Source organism: Arachis hypogaea, chromosome 12 (genome assembly GCF_003086295.3).
Source record: "Arachis hypogaea cultivar Tifrunner chromosome 12, arahy.Tifrunner.gnm2.J5K5, whole genome shotgun sequence".
Lineage (NCBI taxonomy): Eukaryota > Viridiplantae > Streptophyta > Magnoliopsida > Fabales > Fabaceae > Arachis > Arachis hypogaea.
In genome coordinates, this window is record NC_092047.1 from 73,241,970 (window position 1) to 73,260,706 (window position 18,737).

Below are 18,737 nucleotides of genomic sequence, written 5' to 3' on the forward strand. Positions count from 1 at the left end.
CTCACTTCGTCTATCACCTTTCTTTGCAACGTTTCCTTCAATCTTGTGTTTTTTTTTTTTTTTTTTTGGCATTAGGTATTTTGAATTTTAGTGGACTTAAACACATACTTAACCTGTAATTCAATTGGTCATTATATATATATATATATGAAATAAGTAGCTAGACAGAATATAATTTATGACTTTAAGGTAAGTGAGCCTTCCTTAAATTATCTTAAAACAAGAAAGATTAAAGAGTGTGTTCGGGAAAGAGTAAAAGCTATTTTTTTTTTAAATTATTAAAAGTCATATTATATGTATTTGGTATTATTTTTTAGAAATATTTTTAATTTTTCGAAAAGTTAATTTAGACTTTTTGAAGAAGTAGAAAAATATGACGTTTCTCTTTTTTGATAAGTTATGTTATCATTCTCATTCAAAAAAAATTGATTTCAAAATAAAAGAGATAATAGTACTGCTTTTATTATTGACTTTGTGAAAATTATTTTCTATTTCTGCTGGAAATATTGACCTTCCACCACTATTTTCACGTAATGGTCCATCTGCTGGAAGTACAGACCCTCCACCATTATTTTCATATAATGTTCTATCTGAATCACCTATTGCATATGTCCCTTCCATGTATTTTTTATCCTTCTACCACTCTATTTTTATTATTAAATTTATATATTTTTATTATTAAATTTATATTTAATATTGTGTGTGGTATAGAATCTTAGTTTCAATTCTATTTTTTTTTTTTTACATGTGGTTTTGTTTTTATACAGCTTGTTATTTTTTTATAGTTGTTCTCAACCTCAATTAAAAAGGAGGGAGTTCTAGTAAGAGCAGCAAAAATAAAAACACCAACAAAATGTACATGACACACATCTCACATTCGTTTTCTATTTTCACCTATCATATCAGACACAATAAAACACCAAACACTAACTACACAATAATTTCTTTGTAATTGCTATCAAGATTATTGTGAATTTGAAAGGTATTTGTTATCATCGTTATTTTAATATCCATTTTCTTGTGTAAAAAAAAATTGTATTTTTTGAATCATTTATCCAAACACTACTTTAAAACAAATCCTTTTATAATTAAAAATTTAAACACAAAATAACTTATTTATAAACTGCTATTAATAAAAGTCTTTACATTTGAAACTCTTTTTTAAAAGAATCTATTTAATTTGTTTACTCAAACTAGACCTAAATAAATTACTTATCTATTTTTTCTGTATAAAAGTTGATGTACATATTTTCTTACAACTAGAAAATGACATATAATCTATTATTCTATTGTCGTATCAGATTTTTCTTTAAATTATATATTTTATGGATTTTTGAATTTATGTTTCTATTATGTCTCCTCTTCTAATAATTTCCAATAGCATCATCTAATAAATAATAATTTGATACCATTATTAAGCTATTTTCAAAGAAAAAACTATCCTATCATTTATTTGTCATTAAATCTATTTATTAAAATATTATTCTATTCTTATATTTTTATGTTATAAAAATCAAATAACTTATATATATATATATATATATATATATATATATATATATATATATATTTTAGATTTTGCATTTTTTTTATATAGAATTATAAATTATGAATTCAATTGATATTCAATGACATTATGTGAAATTGTTATGAAAATACTTATATTTATTTCCGTTAACTTATAAAATGATTGCAGTAGAATTTTCGTTGATGATAAAAAAATGTTTAGTGAAGTAAAAATTATGGGTCAAGCGTTGTTTGAATGTCGATAAATTATTTTTGTATTTACTTGTCAGATCAATTATCAGTTTAAATATAAGTTATTTATCAATACCAAATAAAAAAAATACTGACTCTATATTTATTAAAAATTCTACTTAACTATAAATTATTAAATTGACTGAATTAGCTTTTAATATATAATTATCATTATATTTTAAAGGTAAACATTTTCTATTTAAACAAATATTTTAATATATATAAAATATAGATTGAAAGAATTAACTAATCATAAAATCAAAACTTCTTGATTATCACCCATTGGGCAAGTCTAAATCTAAGTTAAAAAGTAAAAGCTGATTGAAATCAAATCCAATCCTTTTTTATAACTTGAGACTTTTTCATAACCTGATACATATGTCAATTTCCAGGCATTTTTTTTTTTCGGTCAAGAAAAGAAACAGGCATTTGTTGACTAACTTATTCGGGGAACTCAGGCGGGCCTATGGCTTAAAAGCAAAATTATATGATCACGATTATTATGTCAATAATAATGACAACGACAATTATAACAGTGAATAGCATTTGACCGTTCCCGACATCCAAGGTTAAATTTAAAAATAACCATAAATAAATAAATACATAGCATACAAACTTTTCTTTTCTTTTCTTTTCTTTTCTTTTTCATGTGGAATTTAGCATAAAATGCAATATACACCCGCCTTTCTAACCAATAACGCCGCAGAAAAAAGAAATAATAAAAAAAAAAACAGAAAAGGGGTAAACGTGTTTAAAATTACAACCTTGACAAAATGAAAGAATTAGACCTGTTCACTTCTAGTGTCCTCGTTGCCTACAATACGTAAACATTGCAAGAGGCAGCAGCTATTCCCAAAGGGGGGAAAACTATAAACCACTCTCCATACAGTGTCAAATTATGCAAACTCTGGACACTAATTACAGCGAAGTCATCGTAGGCCAAAAGAACAAACGCTTATACATAGGAATCCCAGGAAAATCACACTATCCAACCGATTCATGATAACTGAGGAAACGTAGATGAGGGTGCAAATGAAGCAGATAAGTCAGCGACTCCTAGAACAATTCAAATTTCTTTTTTAACATGTCCTGCTTCCATCTTGGTAATTTATAGAATGCTTCCTTTTCCATTCCAAAAATACTGTTGAATTCTTCCTCTGACAGATAGGTCTGACCAACACCCAAGCACGGAATAAAGAAATATGTTAATACCACCATAAATCATGAAACAATCATACTATGCGTACACCAAAATCAACTACCAATATAGAATATACATTAAAATACAAAATATACGTTAAAAAAGAATTAAACTACATATGTATTTATACACATACATGGTAGCTGATTTGGTGGCTGAATTTTAGTGTACACCAAGCATCTTTTGTTATGAAATTAAAAAGAAAATCATATACCAGCCTTGAGGCTCTGAAATATTATAAATGAAAGATAGACCAACCTCTCTCCGTTTAAGATCGATTCCAGACACATTTTTAGATTTTAATTCATCATAACTGAATATCCTTCGAGAGCCTTGACTATTATCCCTATCCTCCACAATTTCTAGTTTTGGGCTATCAGAGACATGTTCCACAGTTTCCTTGGCTTCTGCAGCTTCTTCTGTTTCAGAAGACGCACTTTCACTTTTAGCTTCTACAAAAGGATCGCAAACTTTATCAAGCACACACAAATGATATATGAACAAAAGTCTATTCCTTTTTTGAAAAAACAAGCATTTGACTTTGAAGATACCATGTGAGCGAGATAAAAGGCTTATAGATTTTTATTAATTTTGAGGAAAAGGCTACGGAACTATAAAGTTGGTATGCCATTTCTTTTATTGCGTCTATAAATATTGCTAGGGTTTCAAAATTTTCCTAAATAAATTTTGAAGGTGTTCCAAAATTGCTTTGCAATGTGGAGATCTTGCACAGCCAAAATACTAACACATTTATCATAATTAGAATTGAACAAATAGGATTGATATTAAAAACTACAAAAAAGACAAAAGTAAGATGGTGTTGTGAGTGGAAACAGCAAATCAGTTGGGACAATCTGCGCAAAAATATAGATAACCAGTGGTAGTATATCCAGAGCAAAATATCACAGTTGGATAATGAGAGAACTATATTTCTTACCAGTAAAGCTAGTTTGTGTAACAGGACTACCGCCTGACACAGGAGAAACATCGGGGGATTTCTTTTCAGCAGTAAGAACTGATGAAAGAGCAGCTACTGCTGCTGCTCTTTGTGATCCCTGACCTTTTCCGGATGACCTGGGGCTATTAGCAGTCTTGGCTCCAGATGAACTAAATGCTGAGTTTAAGGCAGCTAAAGCTTCTGCTCTTTGTCTTGGTCCTCCTTGGCTTAATCCGTTCAATCTATCCTGGGCCTATGAGAATGCAAAAGATTAATTCGGCCAGGGTCAGTCATGCTTGAGTAAAGGATAACCAAAGGAAAAATGAAAAACAACAAAGAAGCAATATTGAAGCCGGTGAAAAAGAAGTTGAATAGAAGATCACAACTAATGGCCAGTTTCATTAGTATAATAGCTGTGAACCTTTTTTCTTCAATCTATTCAGAAAGGAAAAAGGTGTTTAAACTTCATGAGTAAATCTTACATTTACAGAATTGCAGGGAATGTTAAAGAATTAAGAATTTATGATGATAAAAATGAAGACTAATCCTCATTTACAATCATATTAGACTCTTAGTCCTAATTAAATGAAGAAAAAAATACTAAATATAGAGAAATATTAAAGGCAATACTATGAAATGTTCTAAAATACTCTTTACTATTTTCAGATATAATTAGGATATTGTATTCCCTGATTTCTGACACAGATGTAATTACTTCTTCTTGCAACTTTATTTTAGTGCACTTCTCAGTTTAAAGAATCTAAAACATGATATAATGATAGCCAACTATCATGTCATCTTCCCAGGCAATCTCCTGATTTTAAGATGATTGAAGGAACCATACCACATTGGATGCTTTCTCAGAAGATGAACTAAATGCCGAGTTTAAGGCAGCCAAAGCTTCTGCTCTTTGTCTGGGTCCCCCTTTACTTGACGACCCATTCGACTTTTCCTGTTACCGTTATGGATTTTAACCCACAACCAAAAAATAATTAAATACAGACTGCCTTTCTCATTGATCTTGGACACTCTCTTACATTTTACAATTCAAATCAAATTACACTCAAATAGTTCAGCTTCAAATAAAGTGTAGAAAATTGTAGAACATTGAGTGGCGTTTCCAAGTACAAAATATTACACATATGAAATGTGAGAAAAATCCAGTAAAAACTATTCCCATAATTCAAATAAATGGTCTTGGTCATGGTGAGTTTAGTTTGAATTGAGTGTCCTAAATGTCATGTTATTTGGTCAAAAAGAACTTTTAAGATATAATATTATTCAAAGACAAATGAATGGAAATCAAGAAGCATCAAATGAGTTAGAATCTTCATTTTTTGGATCTATTCAAGTAAAGAGATCGCTGATACTAGAATTTCTGTTTAGCTGCTTCGTTTGATGTAAATAGAAAACTGTAAATATATTTGGTAAACTAATTTATTTTGCCTCAATCATAAACAGCTTTTGCTAATAAAAAAGAACTATACCTCCACAGCATGGCCAATCCCGAAGAGTATCGACACCTTCTTCTGGAATGAGTTCCCATGAACCTACATGTCATTAGGAAAATAAATCATGAGTAAATTGACAATTAAATTACTTGCTTCCTCAGCATGTAAGCTGGAATGTCTTCAAGATGCTAACAATTGTTTTTGGTATGCTAAATGTCTTCCTCGCAAACCTAAGCACCTAACAGTCACCTCATCATTTTTCCAATTCATCCTCCTAAATTTTATGAAACTTATGTTTGGTGACAACACAAATGAATATATTAAACAAGCCACTTGAATTAAGGTCGTTCTCAACCACCAGACAAGAAAAATTTGTGACTTTAGGGCAGAATATAAAGAGAGAGAGAGGCTGAGAGCAATTTTTTTATTTTTCTTGTATGTTTCTGTTTTCTTCTAAGAGAAACTAGGATGAGAAATATCGATGTTCCATCACATACCATAGCTTTAGCATGATCCCATGAAAAGTATGTTGTGAAAAAGCAAGGTTCATTGCCTTCTGTTACTTTATACAGTGGTACATGTGGAGATAGTCCCTCTAAAGATGCAGCCATATTTATGTATTCCTGAGGCATAATTTCTAGTGTACATCAGTTATTTTAAGTAGTAAGAGATATTGGAACAAGAGCATGAAATTATTTAATATCCTCACCTGGCCAATTTCGAACACATTTTGCTTTTCTTTTGGGTCCACAGAATGACCAACCCAAAGAAACACTTCTGCATGAGTGTCAAGTATAAGGATGTCCTCTGTCAACAAATCATCTTGAGAGAAGTTGTAAACCTCCTCAACCTGCAGAGTAAAATGTAAAAGTAGACTTAGAAGAGATAAAGAACTATGAAAAGCTGCTACTGACAAACTTCCAGTCTTCCAGATAATGAGGAAATTTAAAATAGCAAAGCTGCAGTCACAAACTCACATGTAATTTCCCTGTATATCCAAAGAAAAAAAAAAACCTGGTCAGTATATTTTCAATTATTAGTGAATAGCTCTGTTATTAGTAGCATTTACATGAAAACAAATGCTACCATTTTTAAATGACAAAGTGAACAAATGTGGATCTCTGATAACATCGTTAGTGACTTTTTTGCCAGTGTAACTTTGTTTTCCTCCAAGGGCAAACCAGAAAGCAGAGCTTTCTGTTCCTTCTCTGGCATGCTTTAAAGCAACTCCTGGCTGAACATGGACAAGCAACACACTGACTAATAATTAATATGGCAATACATTATTGTTATTGTTAATATCCGTTTAAACTACAATCAAGTCCACTTGTGTAAATAAAAAATGTAAACATAAATAAATACAAACAGTCAAACAACTGCCATCGGGTTTAAACAGAAGGATACAGTCATCACAAGCAAGTTTGAATTATCTGATCTTGAAGTAATCAAGGCTATATAAGTAGAGGTGTTAAATAAAGAATAAAGAATATAGAAATGCAAGAGATTCATGAAGGTAAATATTTAATAGACACTACACTCAAAAAATTCAAATAGTTTGAAACTTGGTTGTTATAGATTTTCATGATAGTGATTGAATAGTTTAGTAGAAGATCCACAGAGGTAATAGACCTCACCCTTAAAAAATCAGCTACTTTTGATGCTAGCTGCTGCTGCTCAAAGGAACTCTGTGTTCCTTGCCAAACAAAAATTATAGAGCCAGATTGCAGGACAAAACATTCAGTAGAATTCAATGATGCTGGCACCTGAATAAATAAGAATAATTATGGTGGACTAGAAGAGAAAGGTAAGCCCTAGCAACATACTTTTGTAGAAAAATGTAACAGTTTAATGTGTACGCACAGCATCAACTTGAACTGCCTTATTGTTATGAACAGAAGTTCCAGAAATTCGAATAAGTGCAATACTTTCTGCCATGTATGTTTCGTCTGATATTTCTTTGTCTGATATTGAACTTTTGTATCGAGAGCTTAAGCCTCCCTAAAACAGGAGAGTTAGTTAAACCAGTTAGTGTCACAAAGTTAAAACATATTTGTAGCTTGAACACAACGAAACTTTGTGCATGATACCTTAAGGACCACCATAGGTTGGAAAAGAGCAATAAACTGTGGTGACTCTTTGCCTTCGTATAGACGACCCTGCAAGAATCACTACAATTATACACAATTCCTGAGCTATATCCTGCAGCTTGACAGTTTGAATACAATACCTGAACAGGTCTGCCCTTCAATGAGTTGAACATCGTATTGGCCAATCGAGTAGCCATTGTTTGATCCTCCTGAATAGAAAATTTGTTCCAGATTAAGGCAGTCAAAACAAACGTATTCCACTCCATAAAGAGGTGTATGAAGGGAAAGAATAATTTGAGAAGAAAGAGAAGGGGGATCATTGAGAGAAAATAGAGAGAACAATTAAAAAATATCTGGGGGACAAGGGATCCTCATTAACAAAGACAGGAAAATATATAACAAAATTTATTGGAAAACAATGGCATCGATATATTTGATATCCTTAAAAAGGCAGTTCTTCACAGCAATGAGAAGTCAGAACAACAACCAATCATGCCTTGTCACAGTGAAGTCAGCTATATAGATTAAATGGTGACAGGTGACATAAACCATGTCTATCGTCAAATCACTAAAATCCAAATACTTTTTAATGGGTTCTTCTCTACTTTTCGTAATCTCTCTGTACATTTAGGTATTGAGCAATCATCTATGCAATTTACTCTCTTTACTGGGCTTTTTTTTTTCTATTATTTTTCCTAAAGGTCTTCTCCATACATGACTAAACCAAAGGTTAGTTTCTACTATAGGTACAACCTAAACTTCTGCTTTCATTCAAATGTTGAAACAAGCTTGTTTATTCCTCTCAAAGAATCCAACTTGTTTAAGAATCAAATTTTTTCATAAGTGATTCATTGAAGGGCAGACCTGTTCAGGTATTGTATTCATACTGTCAAGCTAGGGGATATAGCTCAGTAATACATTTCGGACACGACACTCATCGATACTTGTCCGACACGCATGTTTACTGTGTCCAACTGTGTTTTAATAAAAAATAAAAAATTCTTCTCCGGACACGCTTTGACACACCTAAATACCATCACATATCAGCGTGTTCAGCCTTATTCTTAATGTATTCTTGAAATGAGTTTAGAAATAATATATATTATTATTTATTAAAACAAAAGATATTTTAAATACTTTATATAATTAAAAGAAGACATTAAAAATTATTTTAATATCAATAAAATATCAAAATATCATTATAATTTATCTAAAAAATATTTTATATTTTATATATATGTCGTGTCCGCGTATCTTAAATGATTTTAAAATGTGTATCCGTGTGTCTACTATCATGTCCCGTGTCTGTGTCTGTGCAACATAGTTTATAAACATAGATCCGTAGCTTGACAATGAATTCAAGCACTATAAAAGCAAAAATAAATGTTATATAAATCAACACAAAGCATAGTTTGATCACATCTATTTAGAGTATATTTGCACCATTAGATAAAACTAAGAGCATTGTAGTCTAATAGATTTGTTCTAGATTCAATGTCAAAGATAAACACATTACATTCTCACAACATATGTTGAACTCAAATCAAAAGGACTTACCTTAATGCTGTTTTTGCCAAACCAGCAGCACAAAAAGTAGTCTTCCTTCCTCTCACCAGAGTGGTATGTGTACAGTACAATGTAGCAATCTCCACTATAGAATTTACCAATATCCTCCTTTGGCAACGGGGTCTTAGCATTCCCATCAATTCGCCATACCTGGAAAATTATAGCAGGATGACAGGTCACAATTTAGTTACCAAACCAACATTACACACACACACACACAGAGAGAGAGAGAGAGAGAGAGAGAGAGAGAGAGAGAGAGAGAGAGAGAGAGAGAGAGAGAGAGAGAGAGAGAATTTGAGAATTTTCTGATTATGATTAATTGAATCATAGCTGCACAGTTTTCAGCTTATATGCAAGTTACAGAACTATCCATAGCAAGCATTGGCGATTACACCACCTCAGCTCCACTCCACTTGAATTTAGAGTAACTACAGTTGCTCCAAACTTACTCTATCAGGAAAATTAAAAACTCACCTCCAACTTTCCACCTCCTTCGAGCAAAGGTGGAATTTCCTCATTTACTGGGGTGCTACTTTTTGCCATTCCTTTGACACCTATGCCTTGTTGTTTGAGCAAAGCTGACAGTACATAGAACACCAACTTGTCAATATGACTAGCTAGACATAGTAACAAGACAAGGTACAAGAAAGAATAAATAATGTTCACCTGCAACCTTGCCTCTTCCTTCTTCAGTACCAGCAGTAGCAGATGCTGACGGCCAAGAATCAAAGTTGGACTTAAATGAATGTGTTTCATAACCTTGAATAACCCTGGTTATCCTTGTAGATTTTGGCCTATTTTGGCTTGCAACAAACTCCTGGGGACACACAGCAGTGAAGTAATGAATCCAGTTCTAATTCACGCCTGAAAGACTAGATCTTATGTGGAAAATGGACATTACCTCAGCTGTTTGGCAAGCTGCTTTTCGTTCATCAACTTGTGTTACCCGACCAACCCAGACAAATACCTCAGCACCACAGTCCAGTAAATAACATTTGTTATTCTCCAGCAGTGATTTAGAAAGTTCACCGTCAACAGCCTTGGCCTCACCATCAATGATACTACAACGACATAACATATGGAGGTGATTTTCTATTTAATATCAAAATGAAGCAATTCCAACTATCATACCAACTATTTTGTGCTTAACAACACATGATCCCATCATCATATCCTCCTAGTTAGGAAACAGAGAACCGGAGTGAATACAACAATTGTTTTGGATGGGGAAGGGGAAAAAAAAGATAGATGGCAACAAGCACCAAAGACAAGACATCTTTATGCTTCAGATATTAGCCTATGATTTTATGTCACTTAAAACACTCACTAATGATGACCACAAAATACATAAATGCATGTCTCTTGCACAACTATATGCTACCAAAAATGGTATTCCACATGTAAAGATTTATACACATTCTATAAAGAAAAGGGATTTGGCAGCAACAACCATTTGTTCTTAAAGGGATGACGCCGTGCCTTCCTAAAATGACAAATTTTTCAATAAATATGGTGGGGACTAGCATGAGGTTCAGGAGTTGGGAGAAGGACAAAGACATACCTATAAAGTTGAGCAGGAATTGTCTCCGGAATGAGATCATCGTCACTGATTACTTTCTTTCCAATGGGAGCAAAACCACCAAAAAGAACCCAAAATTCACCTGAATCTGACTCGGTATCTAACTTGCCGTCATCTACAGGAGAGAGAGAGATCTCATATAGGTATGAACAAAAAAGTATCTTAAGAACACATTTAGAATTATATAACAGGATTTTTGACAATTGATAAATTTTCATTACCAACAATTGCCACATCACATTTCCCTTCATGATATTTTTCCTTCAAGAACTGTATAACTTCCAAGGCCTTTGCTCTTTCCTGAATGTTAGAATTTGCACCATTGAATTGATAAATCTTATTCTGACTGTCAAGGATGAACACATCATCATGATTCAATGATGACCTGGCAAAAGGCACCTGCCAAAAGAACAAATAAATAACATTTCCACCAAAGAAAACGACATTCATAAGTATAGAACACTATACCTGTCTTAATCTGACAACTCTTTTCCCTCTGCATATATACAAGCGCGTTTCAAACTTCTCTTCTTCTGGTGTTTTAAACCCAGATGCAACACCCCCTTCCAATGGTATTATACATGGCTTGAAATATGACAAGAACTTGTCAGATTCATGTCCTTGGACTTCCCTGTGCTGCACTGCTCGTCCTCCAAGAGCAGCATCAAGTTCAACAGCTTTAATGGCTGCTGTTCCAGCCTCATCCTACATGAAACGTCACATGTCAGAAAAGATTATTATTAATAAAAAAAATAAATAATAAAAGATTTCATGAATTCCCAAACAACTATGAATTATTGAATACCAGGCTCCTCCAAACAATAGATATTGAACTCATCCAAAATTCAAAATTGTGTAAGAGGAATAAAATAAAATAAATTAAATGAAACATAAAGCAACCTTTAGAAAGTTCATCGTTTAGAATTTCTAAGTAGTTACTTTTAATTTTATGTGGAAAGGAAACAAAACTAATATAAGATGAATGACACAAAAAAAACAAGATCAAGATCAACGATGACATACAACATTCAAAAGCTTGTCACCTTCACTTTAGAATGAAAATAATGCAAGATGGATGAAGATTGAAGAAAGAACTTAAGATCCTAGGTCATGATCAAGGACAGTAAATGTTCAAGCTTACCTGACTAGTATCCTTTCCAAGCCAGAAGTGTAAATCATAATAATAATTGCCTCCTTTTCCTTGCGTTGTCTGCAATACACATGATTGTAAAACCAAATCTTTTAACAAAATAGAAATAGCCGTACCTTCCATCAAATAATATAAATTAAGGCATTAAGCTAAAGGTTCTGAAGCTATATTTTCACAAAAATATGAACTGTGTCCAAAGCTTTCCCTGTTTATTATTTTGCAAACTGTGCTTTTCAGCCCATAACTGTACGTTTAAACCCGTCAGTTCATCACACTTTTGACCATCCTGAATAGAAGTATCATTTACCTACCTTTCTCTTCTGTGCCAGATTTTGAATCATAACATGCAAATGCTTATCATAATTTCTTTTACCAACTCAGTAACTTTTTTTTTTAGGGTGGGTGGTGGGTGCATACTTTGCAGAGTATTCAGCCTCTAGTATCATAATGTAGCCACATATGGAAATCACAAACATGTAAATGAATCCAAGCTAATATTGGTTCTAGGTCACACCTGCAAAATAATGTAAGAATCCCCCATGTAGAATTTCCCATATTCAGATTTGGGCAACGCAACTGGCTGAAAATTCTCAATCCTCCAAATCTCGGTCCCTCTACAACAAGTTAAGTTCAAAACTTCTCAAAGTATATAGCAACTTCAATGTACAACAATATCACATAATCCATGATCATACCTACATATTAATTACATATGTTTGATGATTTTCTACCAAGTATATTTTTGTTTTACTTCTCACCTTTAAATACTTACATTTTTTGGGTACACACTTTTCACCTTTAACTTTATTCATCTACAAATTTAACAATACGAAATTGTAGCTTCCAGAACTTATTTGTCATAAATCACTCTTTATTCAAAGGATACACTCTTTGACCCACTCCTTGGAATGCAGGATCCAAAACTTTTGTAGAGCTAGACATGGTTATAAGTTCCTTCTATAACATTCGTCTTTTTCAGCAAACCCGGTGTCAGTATTTAACTGCAAAGGTAAATTTACAAGTAAAGTAACATAGTTAAAGTTCATAATTGTGGAAAATAGCAGCAGCAACAAGCTTTCACTTTCCACAGCCAGAATATCTTTATATTTATCATTGACATTGTAGGTATACATCTTTGCTATAAATTTACTTATAATTTCATAAGTAACATTATATATGAACAATCATGAGAAGCAAAGCATCTGATACCTTTTCTGGGATAGAAAACAAACATTGGGTTAACAACATAGGAAAAATGGCTAAATCAAGGACTGGAGAACAATTTAGGTCCAATGAAATGGGTAACAACATTACAAAAATAATGTTTTTCTTCAAAAGGGAAACAAATAAAGAAAAAAAAAGGGTGCACATGGGAGGAGGGGGTGGAACCCGCTGCACAAGCATCTTGCGTTAAAGGCCACACCCAAAGAGACACATGTAGGCCGCCTAACCTGACACCTTGCGTCAGCGGCTGATAAAGAAAAAGAAAATTTTACATATCAAGAAAAATAACCATTTTTCCGTTATGTTATTTTAAATAATGAATTTTTATGTTTCATGAGAATGAAGTAGTAGATAAAACTATAACTAGAGAACATCTGTAACATTAGTAGGAACAGACAATAGAAGTATAGGTAATTAACTAATTATGGCCATATGTGTTTAAGAATATCCATAGGCCATGTCAATGTATGTTGTTGGCAACTAAGGGTGCGAGTGGTTTGCGTTTTCATTTTCTGTTTTCATTTTTAATTTTCTCTGTTTTTTGGATTTTGTGAAGGAAAAAGTGAAACAGTGAAAACAATAAAATCCTGTTTTCTATTTTCACCTCCTGTTTTCACTTTTTCCTTCACAAAATCCAGAAAACAAAAAACACTGAAAATGAAAACAAAAAATGAAAACGCAAACCAAACGGCAAACGCACCCTAAAATTCCAAAAATAAGAGTATTTTTCAAGAGATTTTAATTAGCTGCAATGAGATAAAATCATTAACAGCTTCAACTAAGAGGATCAGTATTCAAACATTTCTGATAGTAACCAAAAATAATGTGTAAACCAATTAAGTTACTTTCCTAAACCTTTCCAGTTTTACAAGCAAAATAAGAATTTTGTTTGTGACACAATTTAACACTGGCTGTCGCTCATCCTCCCGTTCCTGCCACAACTGTAGGATACTAGTTTCTAAAGTTGAATTATTCAATCCAACCAGTTCCTTTGAATTCCAGTCAACCAAGTATTTTTTAGGACAAAAGTTGGACACTTTGGCCATTCAATGGAGACTCTAGCAATTGCACTGATAATATTGTTGTCTCATTTCTCTCATTTCAGTTTTTCATGTTACCTTATTTCCCAATTGTCTTTCATAAAAAGGTTTAGCCTAAAGCTATATTAAATACTAAGAGACAACTTCTTTCAGTTGTCTAAAGTTATTTGCAAGATAGCAACAAGTGAAAACATCAGATTGGTATGTCTAAATCACACATCCATGTTGAGACAGTTGCCAGCTCAATATTTCATCAGGAGAAGATTGTGAAAATTTACACTCTCTAAAGTGCTACTCTTTTTTTTTTTTCTTGACTCCTTATTCCTCATCAACTTCAATCCAGATTAAAAAAAAAATCATATAATCATCAATATTTGGCACTCAAGTGGCAATAGTTACATTTTCCCTCTTCGTCCTTACCTCCCTCTCTCTCATGCCACATATTCCCGAGAATACCTCAAATTTGTTGCTCAAATGGAGATTACTTCTTCGCCCAATGAACCAAACATCAACAAGTTACCTGAACAACCTATCTCTACCATGTTCGAAGCTCCCCGTTTCTATAATCAGGTAGATACTCTAAGCTGAGAGCACCATTACGAGCTTAAAATGATCAAAAAATATTCCTCCTCTTTTGCTTGCTCCACCACAAAACATGTCTCAAATCCAAGTCATTAATAAACAAAGGTAAATAGTAGGGTAAAGCATACCATATTTTCAAAATCCAACATGCTATCTAAGATTATAGCTAATTAGCTATGCACTCAAAGGCAGAAAAACATGGAATAATAAGCAATAACTGATCGAAACTAAGAATCAAATATAAAATAAAAATCCAAATATTTAAAACTACAATTAAGATCTATCTCCTGTCCTAATGCTCATTCGGCCATTGCTCTCTCAAATTAAAAACAAAAAGTCAAAACTTCGAAATTATTCGAAACTTTTAAAACAAAAAGCCAAAAACGAAGCAACAAACAAACAAAAACAAAATTGCGAATTGCAAGAAAAGCATGAACATCGAAAATTCCGATCCCGAAAATCAGCCAAAAGGCATAAAGGTAACATGAACATCACAGGAAAAGATAAAAAACCATGGAAGTGGATAGAATCAGAAAACAACGAAGAACAAAGGAAAAGCAAGAGATCGTGGTGAAATTGAGCAGAGTAATGATTGAAATTGACGAATACCTGAGATCGAAGCGGTGATTATGGGGTTTGAAAAAAAAAGGAGAAGGAGAAGAAGATAGCTTGAAAAGGAAAGTGAATAATTGCGTGCCTTCTTTTCTCTCTCTAACTTTTGAGCCTTTTGAGATCTGCAATTCAGAGCGAGAGAGAATGTGTATGTGTGTTGCAGAGAAAAAGAGGGTAATCTATGAATGGATGAATTATTATTATGGCGAACGATGATGATGAATGACAAGGGTGGTGAAATGAATCAGAACGTGGAACAAAGATTATAAATAAATTAATAAAAGAAATAAAAACTAAAATAATATATATATAAGTGACCGAAAGAGAGAATGAGAAAAAGGAGTGTAATGTTTTTATGTCAAACTAAATGGATAAAAGTTCACACCAAAGATTTTTCAGATTATAAAATATATATGAGGTAATCAAAATTTTAATATAAACACTAAAAATAATTGATAAAGGACAAAATTAATCTGCCATTAAAAAAGCACCATTTTTATTAAGTTGAGTGTAGGGGTGGAAAAAGGCCAGGCGGCCTGCCAGGGCCTGCAGCCTGGCCTGTGTTTGGCCTGGCCTGGCCTGGCCTGTTATAAAATAGGTACAGGCCCAGGCTCTTTTAAAAGCCTTAATACATTAATAGGCTAGGCCCAGGCTCACTAATTAGTCTTATAGGCCTGTCAGGCCTGCCTGGGCCTGTTAAAATATAATTAAATATATAAATAATTATTTATTATTAATAAAATTATGAGATATTTTAAATTTATTATATTTTATTATAAATATTTTTGTATATTTTAAATATGTTAAAAGTTTAAAATTTTTTACAAATATTAAATATATGACATATTACATATAACTATTTTTATTAAAAAATAATTTTTTTAAATAATATTTTTATTTTTGTAAAAAAAAAATTAGCAGGCCTTTTAACAGGCTTCAGGCCAGGCCAGGCTGAATAACAGGCCAGGCCTAATACTTTATAAAGAGCCTATAACAGGCTGCAGGCCAGGCTCAGGCCAATCAACTGTATGACAGGCCAGGCCTGTTAAGAGCAAAGCCTGGCCTGGCCTGGCCTGTTTCCACCCCTAGTTGAGTGTATACATGGCTAATAAAACGGTAACTTAACATTTTTTATCATTGTTTAGAATATGATAAAAAAAAATAACAAATTTTCTAATTTAAAAATAAAAAAATTATTATTAAAGGGTAGAGTATCTTTATTATGTCCTAATCCTAATTTTATAATATTCTTCAGAAGTATCAACAAGAATAAGAGATTACAGTCATAAAGTTTAAAGATTGGAAGAGAGTACCTTCAACTTCAAGAGAGAATAGCTTAAGTGACACTGGCAGATCATTCACCATTGGTGTGCGTGTACGCAAAATCCACACTATTTCGTACATCAGCAGTACCAGCAAGTGCACTGGGTCGTCCAAGTAATACCTGAGCGAGTCAGGGTCAATCCCACGAGAATTGTGGCTTGAAGCAAGCTATGGTTGTCTCGCATGTCTTAGTCAGGCGGAATCAAAAGAAGTTAACTAATAGGAATTATATGCTGGGAATAGAGTTGAAAGTCCGAGTTACTTTGTCTTTCTGAAGTAACTCTAGTAGTACTGTCTTCCTTGGTTGTGAATGATCTTCTTCTATGGCAGGCTGTAAGTGATCAAAGCCATTGGCCGTGGTCATTGATCTCCTCTGCTACAGAATGAACATGCCCGTGGCCATTGGCCGTGGTTACTCAATCTGACGAAGGGTGAAGCGCATAGCAGTCCATTCTCGTGGTGATCCTACTCAAAACGCCACAAACAAGGTCGAATATTCCGGATCAGAGAACAATGCTTCTTTGGATTCTAGACTATACCACGGAGACCCTAATCTCCCCGGAGATCAGCTGAACTGGTGTCTCGAGAAGTCCCCAACGAAATCATGAATTAACAATCTGAGAGATGTATAAACATAGGTGTTGGCTCGTGCTTTTCTTCCAAGTACTCACACGAACACAAGTAAACACAGGTGTTTGTCAGGCACGTTCGTCTTAATGTGATGAACAGAGCTAATTTGTCAGATCATCCTGCTCACCATGATGAAGATCGGAATATACATCTTAGAGATAGATCAAACACGGATCGAAGAAGAAACAATAGTACTTTTATTAATTCATGGGACTCAGCAGGGCTCCTCCCCTCAACCTAGGAGGTTTAGAAACTCATACTGAAAGTAAAAAACACAAAGTAAAAATGAAAATAGGGCTGAATGGTGTATGACGTGAAAATCATGTAAAGTACACTTTAAATACTAAACAGATGACTAGTAAGGATAAAACAGTCTATTTAGTGCTAAAATCTACTTCTGGGGCCCACTTGGTGAGTGTTTGGGCTGAACTTTGATGAGATCGACGTTCTATGGGGTCTCTTGGGCGTGGAACGCCAGCTAAGGGTTCCTCTTTGGGCCTTTGGACGCTTGACTCTACTCTTTGGGCGCTGGACACCTGGAAGGGGGTAGGAGGCTGGCGTTGGACGCCAGTTTTGGGCCTTCTAATCCGAAGCAAAGTATAAACTATTATATATTGATGGAAAGATCTAGAAGTCAGATTTTCATAGACGTTGAGAGCGCTTCATTTGGACTTCTGTAGCTCCAGAAAAGCTCTTCCGAATACATGCAGGTCAGATCTGGACAGCATCTGCAGTGCTTTCTCTATCTCTGAATCAGACTTCTGCTCCAGCTCCTCAATTTCAACCAGAAAATACCTGAAATTGCCCAAAAATACAAAACCTCGTAGTAGAATCCAAAAATGTGAATTTAACACTAAAACCTATAAAAACTCAGTAAAAACTAAACAAAAATTACTAAAAACTATATGAAAATAATGTCAAAAAGCGTATAAAATATCCGCTCATCACAACACCAAACTTAAACTGTTGCTTGTCCCCAAGCAACTAAAAGCACAGTAGGATAAAAAGAAAATTAAGATAAAATAAATTTCTAAGTTTCAAATGAAGCTTAGTTACAATCAGATGAGCGGGACTTAGTAGCTTTTTGCTTCGGAATAGTTTTGGCATCTCACTATCCATTGAAACTCAGTGATGTTGGCATCCTTAGAAACTTAGAATCCAGATGATATTATTGACTCTCTTAGTTAAGCTTATTTTGATTCTTGAACACATCTTTTTAGAGTCTTGATCGTGACCCTAAGCATCTTGTTTTCCAATAGGGATTAGTACTTTTTTCGTCCCCAAGATCTGGAGTCAAAATCAAAATCGTCCCCGGCCTTTTTTTCTTATTAAAATCATCCTCAACGTTACAAAACGTTATAAAATCGTTCTTTTCTATTTTTTTGGACCAAATTACCCTTAATTATTAATAAAAATAATATTAAAAAAAATCTCACCCCACCTACACCCAGCATCTCTTCATCTCCCCCCCCCCCCTCACCCCAAACCCACCCCCAATTTCCCTTCCTCCTTCATCAGTTCCCACTCCCTCACCCCCTCACCATAACTTCCACCCCCTCACCCCCTCACCGTAACCCCCGCCCATGCGTCCAACCCA

General features: G+C 33.6%; 1 protein-coding gene across 10 annotated transcripts; it reads right to left on the reverse strand.

Moving 5' to 3' along the window:
• Positions 1–2,362: 2,362 nt before the first annotated feature.
• Positions 2,363–15,575, reverse strand: LOC112727524 (villin-3). 10 transcript variants are annotated; one of them, XM_072209378.1, is made up of 24 exons: positions 15,185–15,466; positions 12,939–13,200; positions 12,616–12,730; positions 12,244–12,343; positions 11,721–11,789; positions 11,048–11,284; positions 10,801–10,978; positions 10,562–10,694; positions 9,902–10,061; positions 9,667–9,817; positions 9,475–9,578; positions 8,992–9,150; positions 7,575–7,643; positions 7,435–7,503; positions 7,208–7,345; positions 6,982–7,110; positions 6,417–6,581; positions 6,057–6,197; positions 5,845–5,970; positions 5,384–5,446; positions 4,741–4,848; positions 3,897–4,149; positions 3,218–3,378; positions 2,363–2,928 (listed from the first exon to the last, which is right to left on the reverse strand). In XM_072209378.1, the coding sequence occupies exons 3-24, from the start codon at positions 12,669–12,671 to the stop codon at positions 2,815–2,817; spliced, it is 2,883 nt and encodes a 960-aa protein (XP_072065479.1). In that variant the 5' UTR covers positions 12,672–12,730; positions 12,939–13,200; positions 15,185–15,466; the 3' UTR covers positions 2,363–2,814. The 10 variants fall into 10 exon arrangements, with proteins under 10 accessions (XP_072065479.1, XP_072065474.1, XP_072065480.1 ...); XM_072209373.1 differs by having other exon boundaries at positions 3,218–3,411; XM_072209379.1 differs by having other exon boundaries at positions 13,119–13,200; positions 15,185–15,438.
• Positions 15,576–18,737: the final 3,162 nt, after the last annotated feature.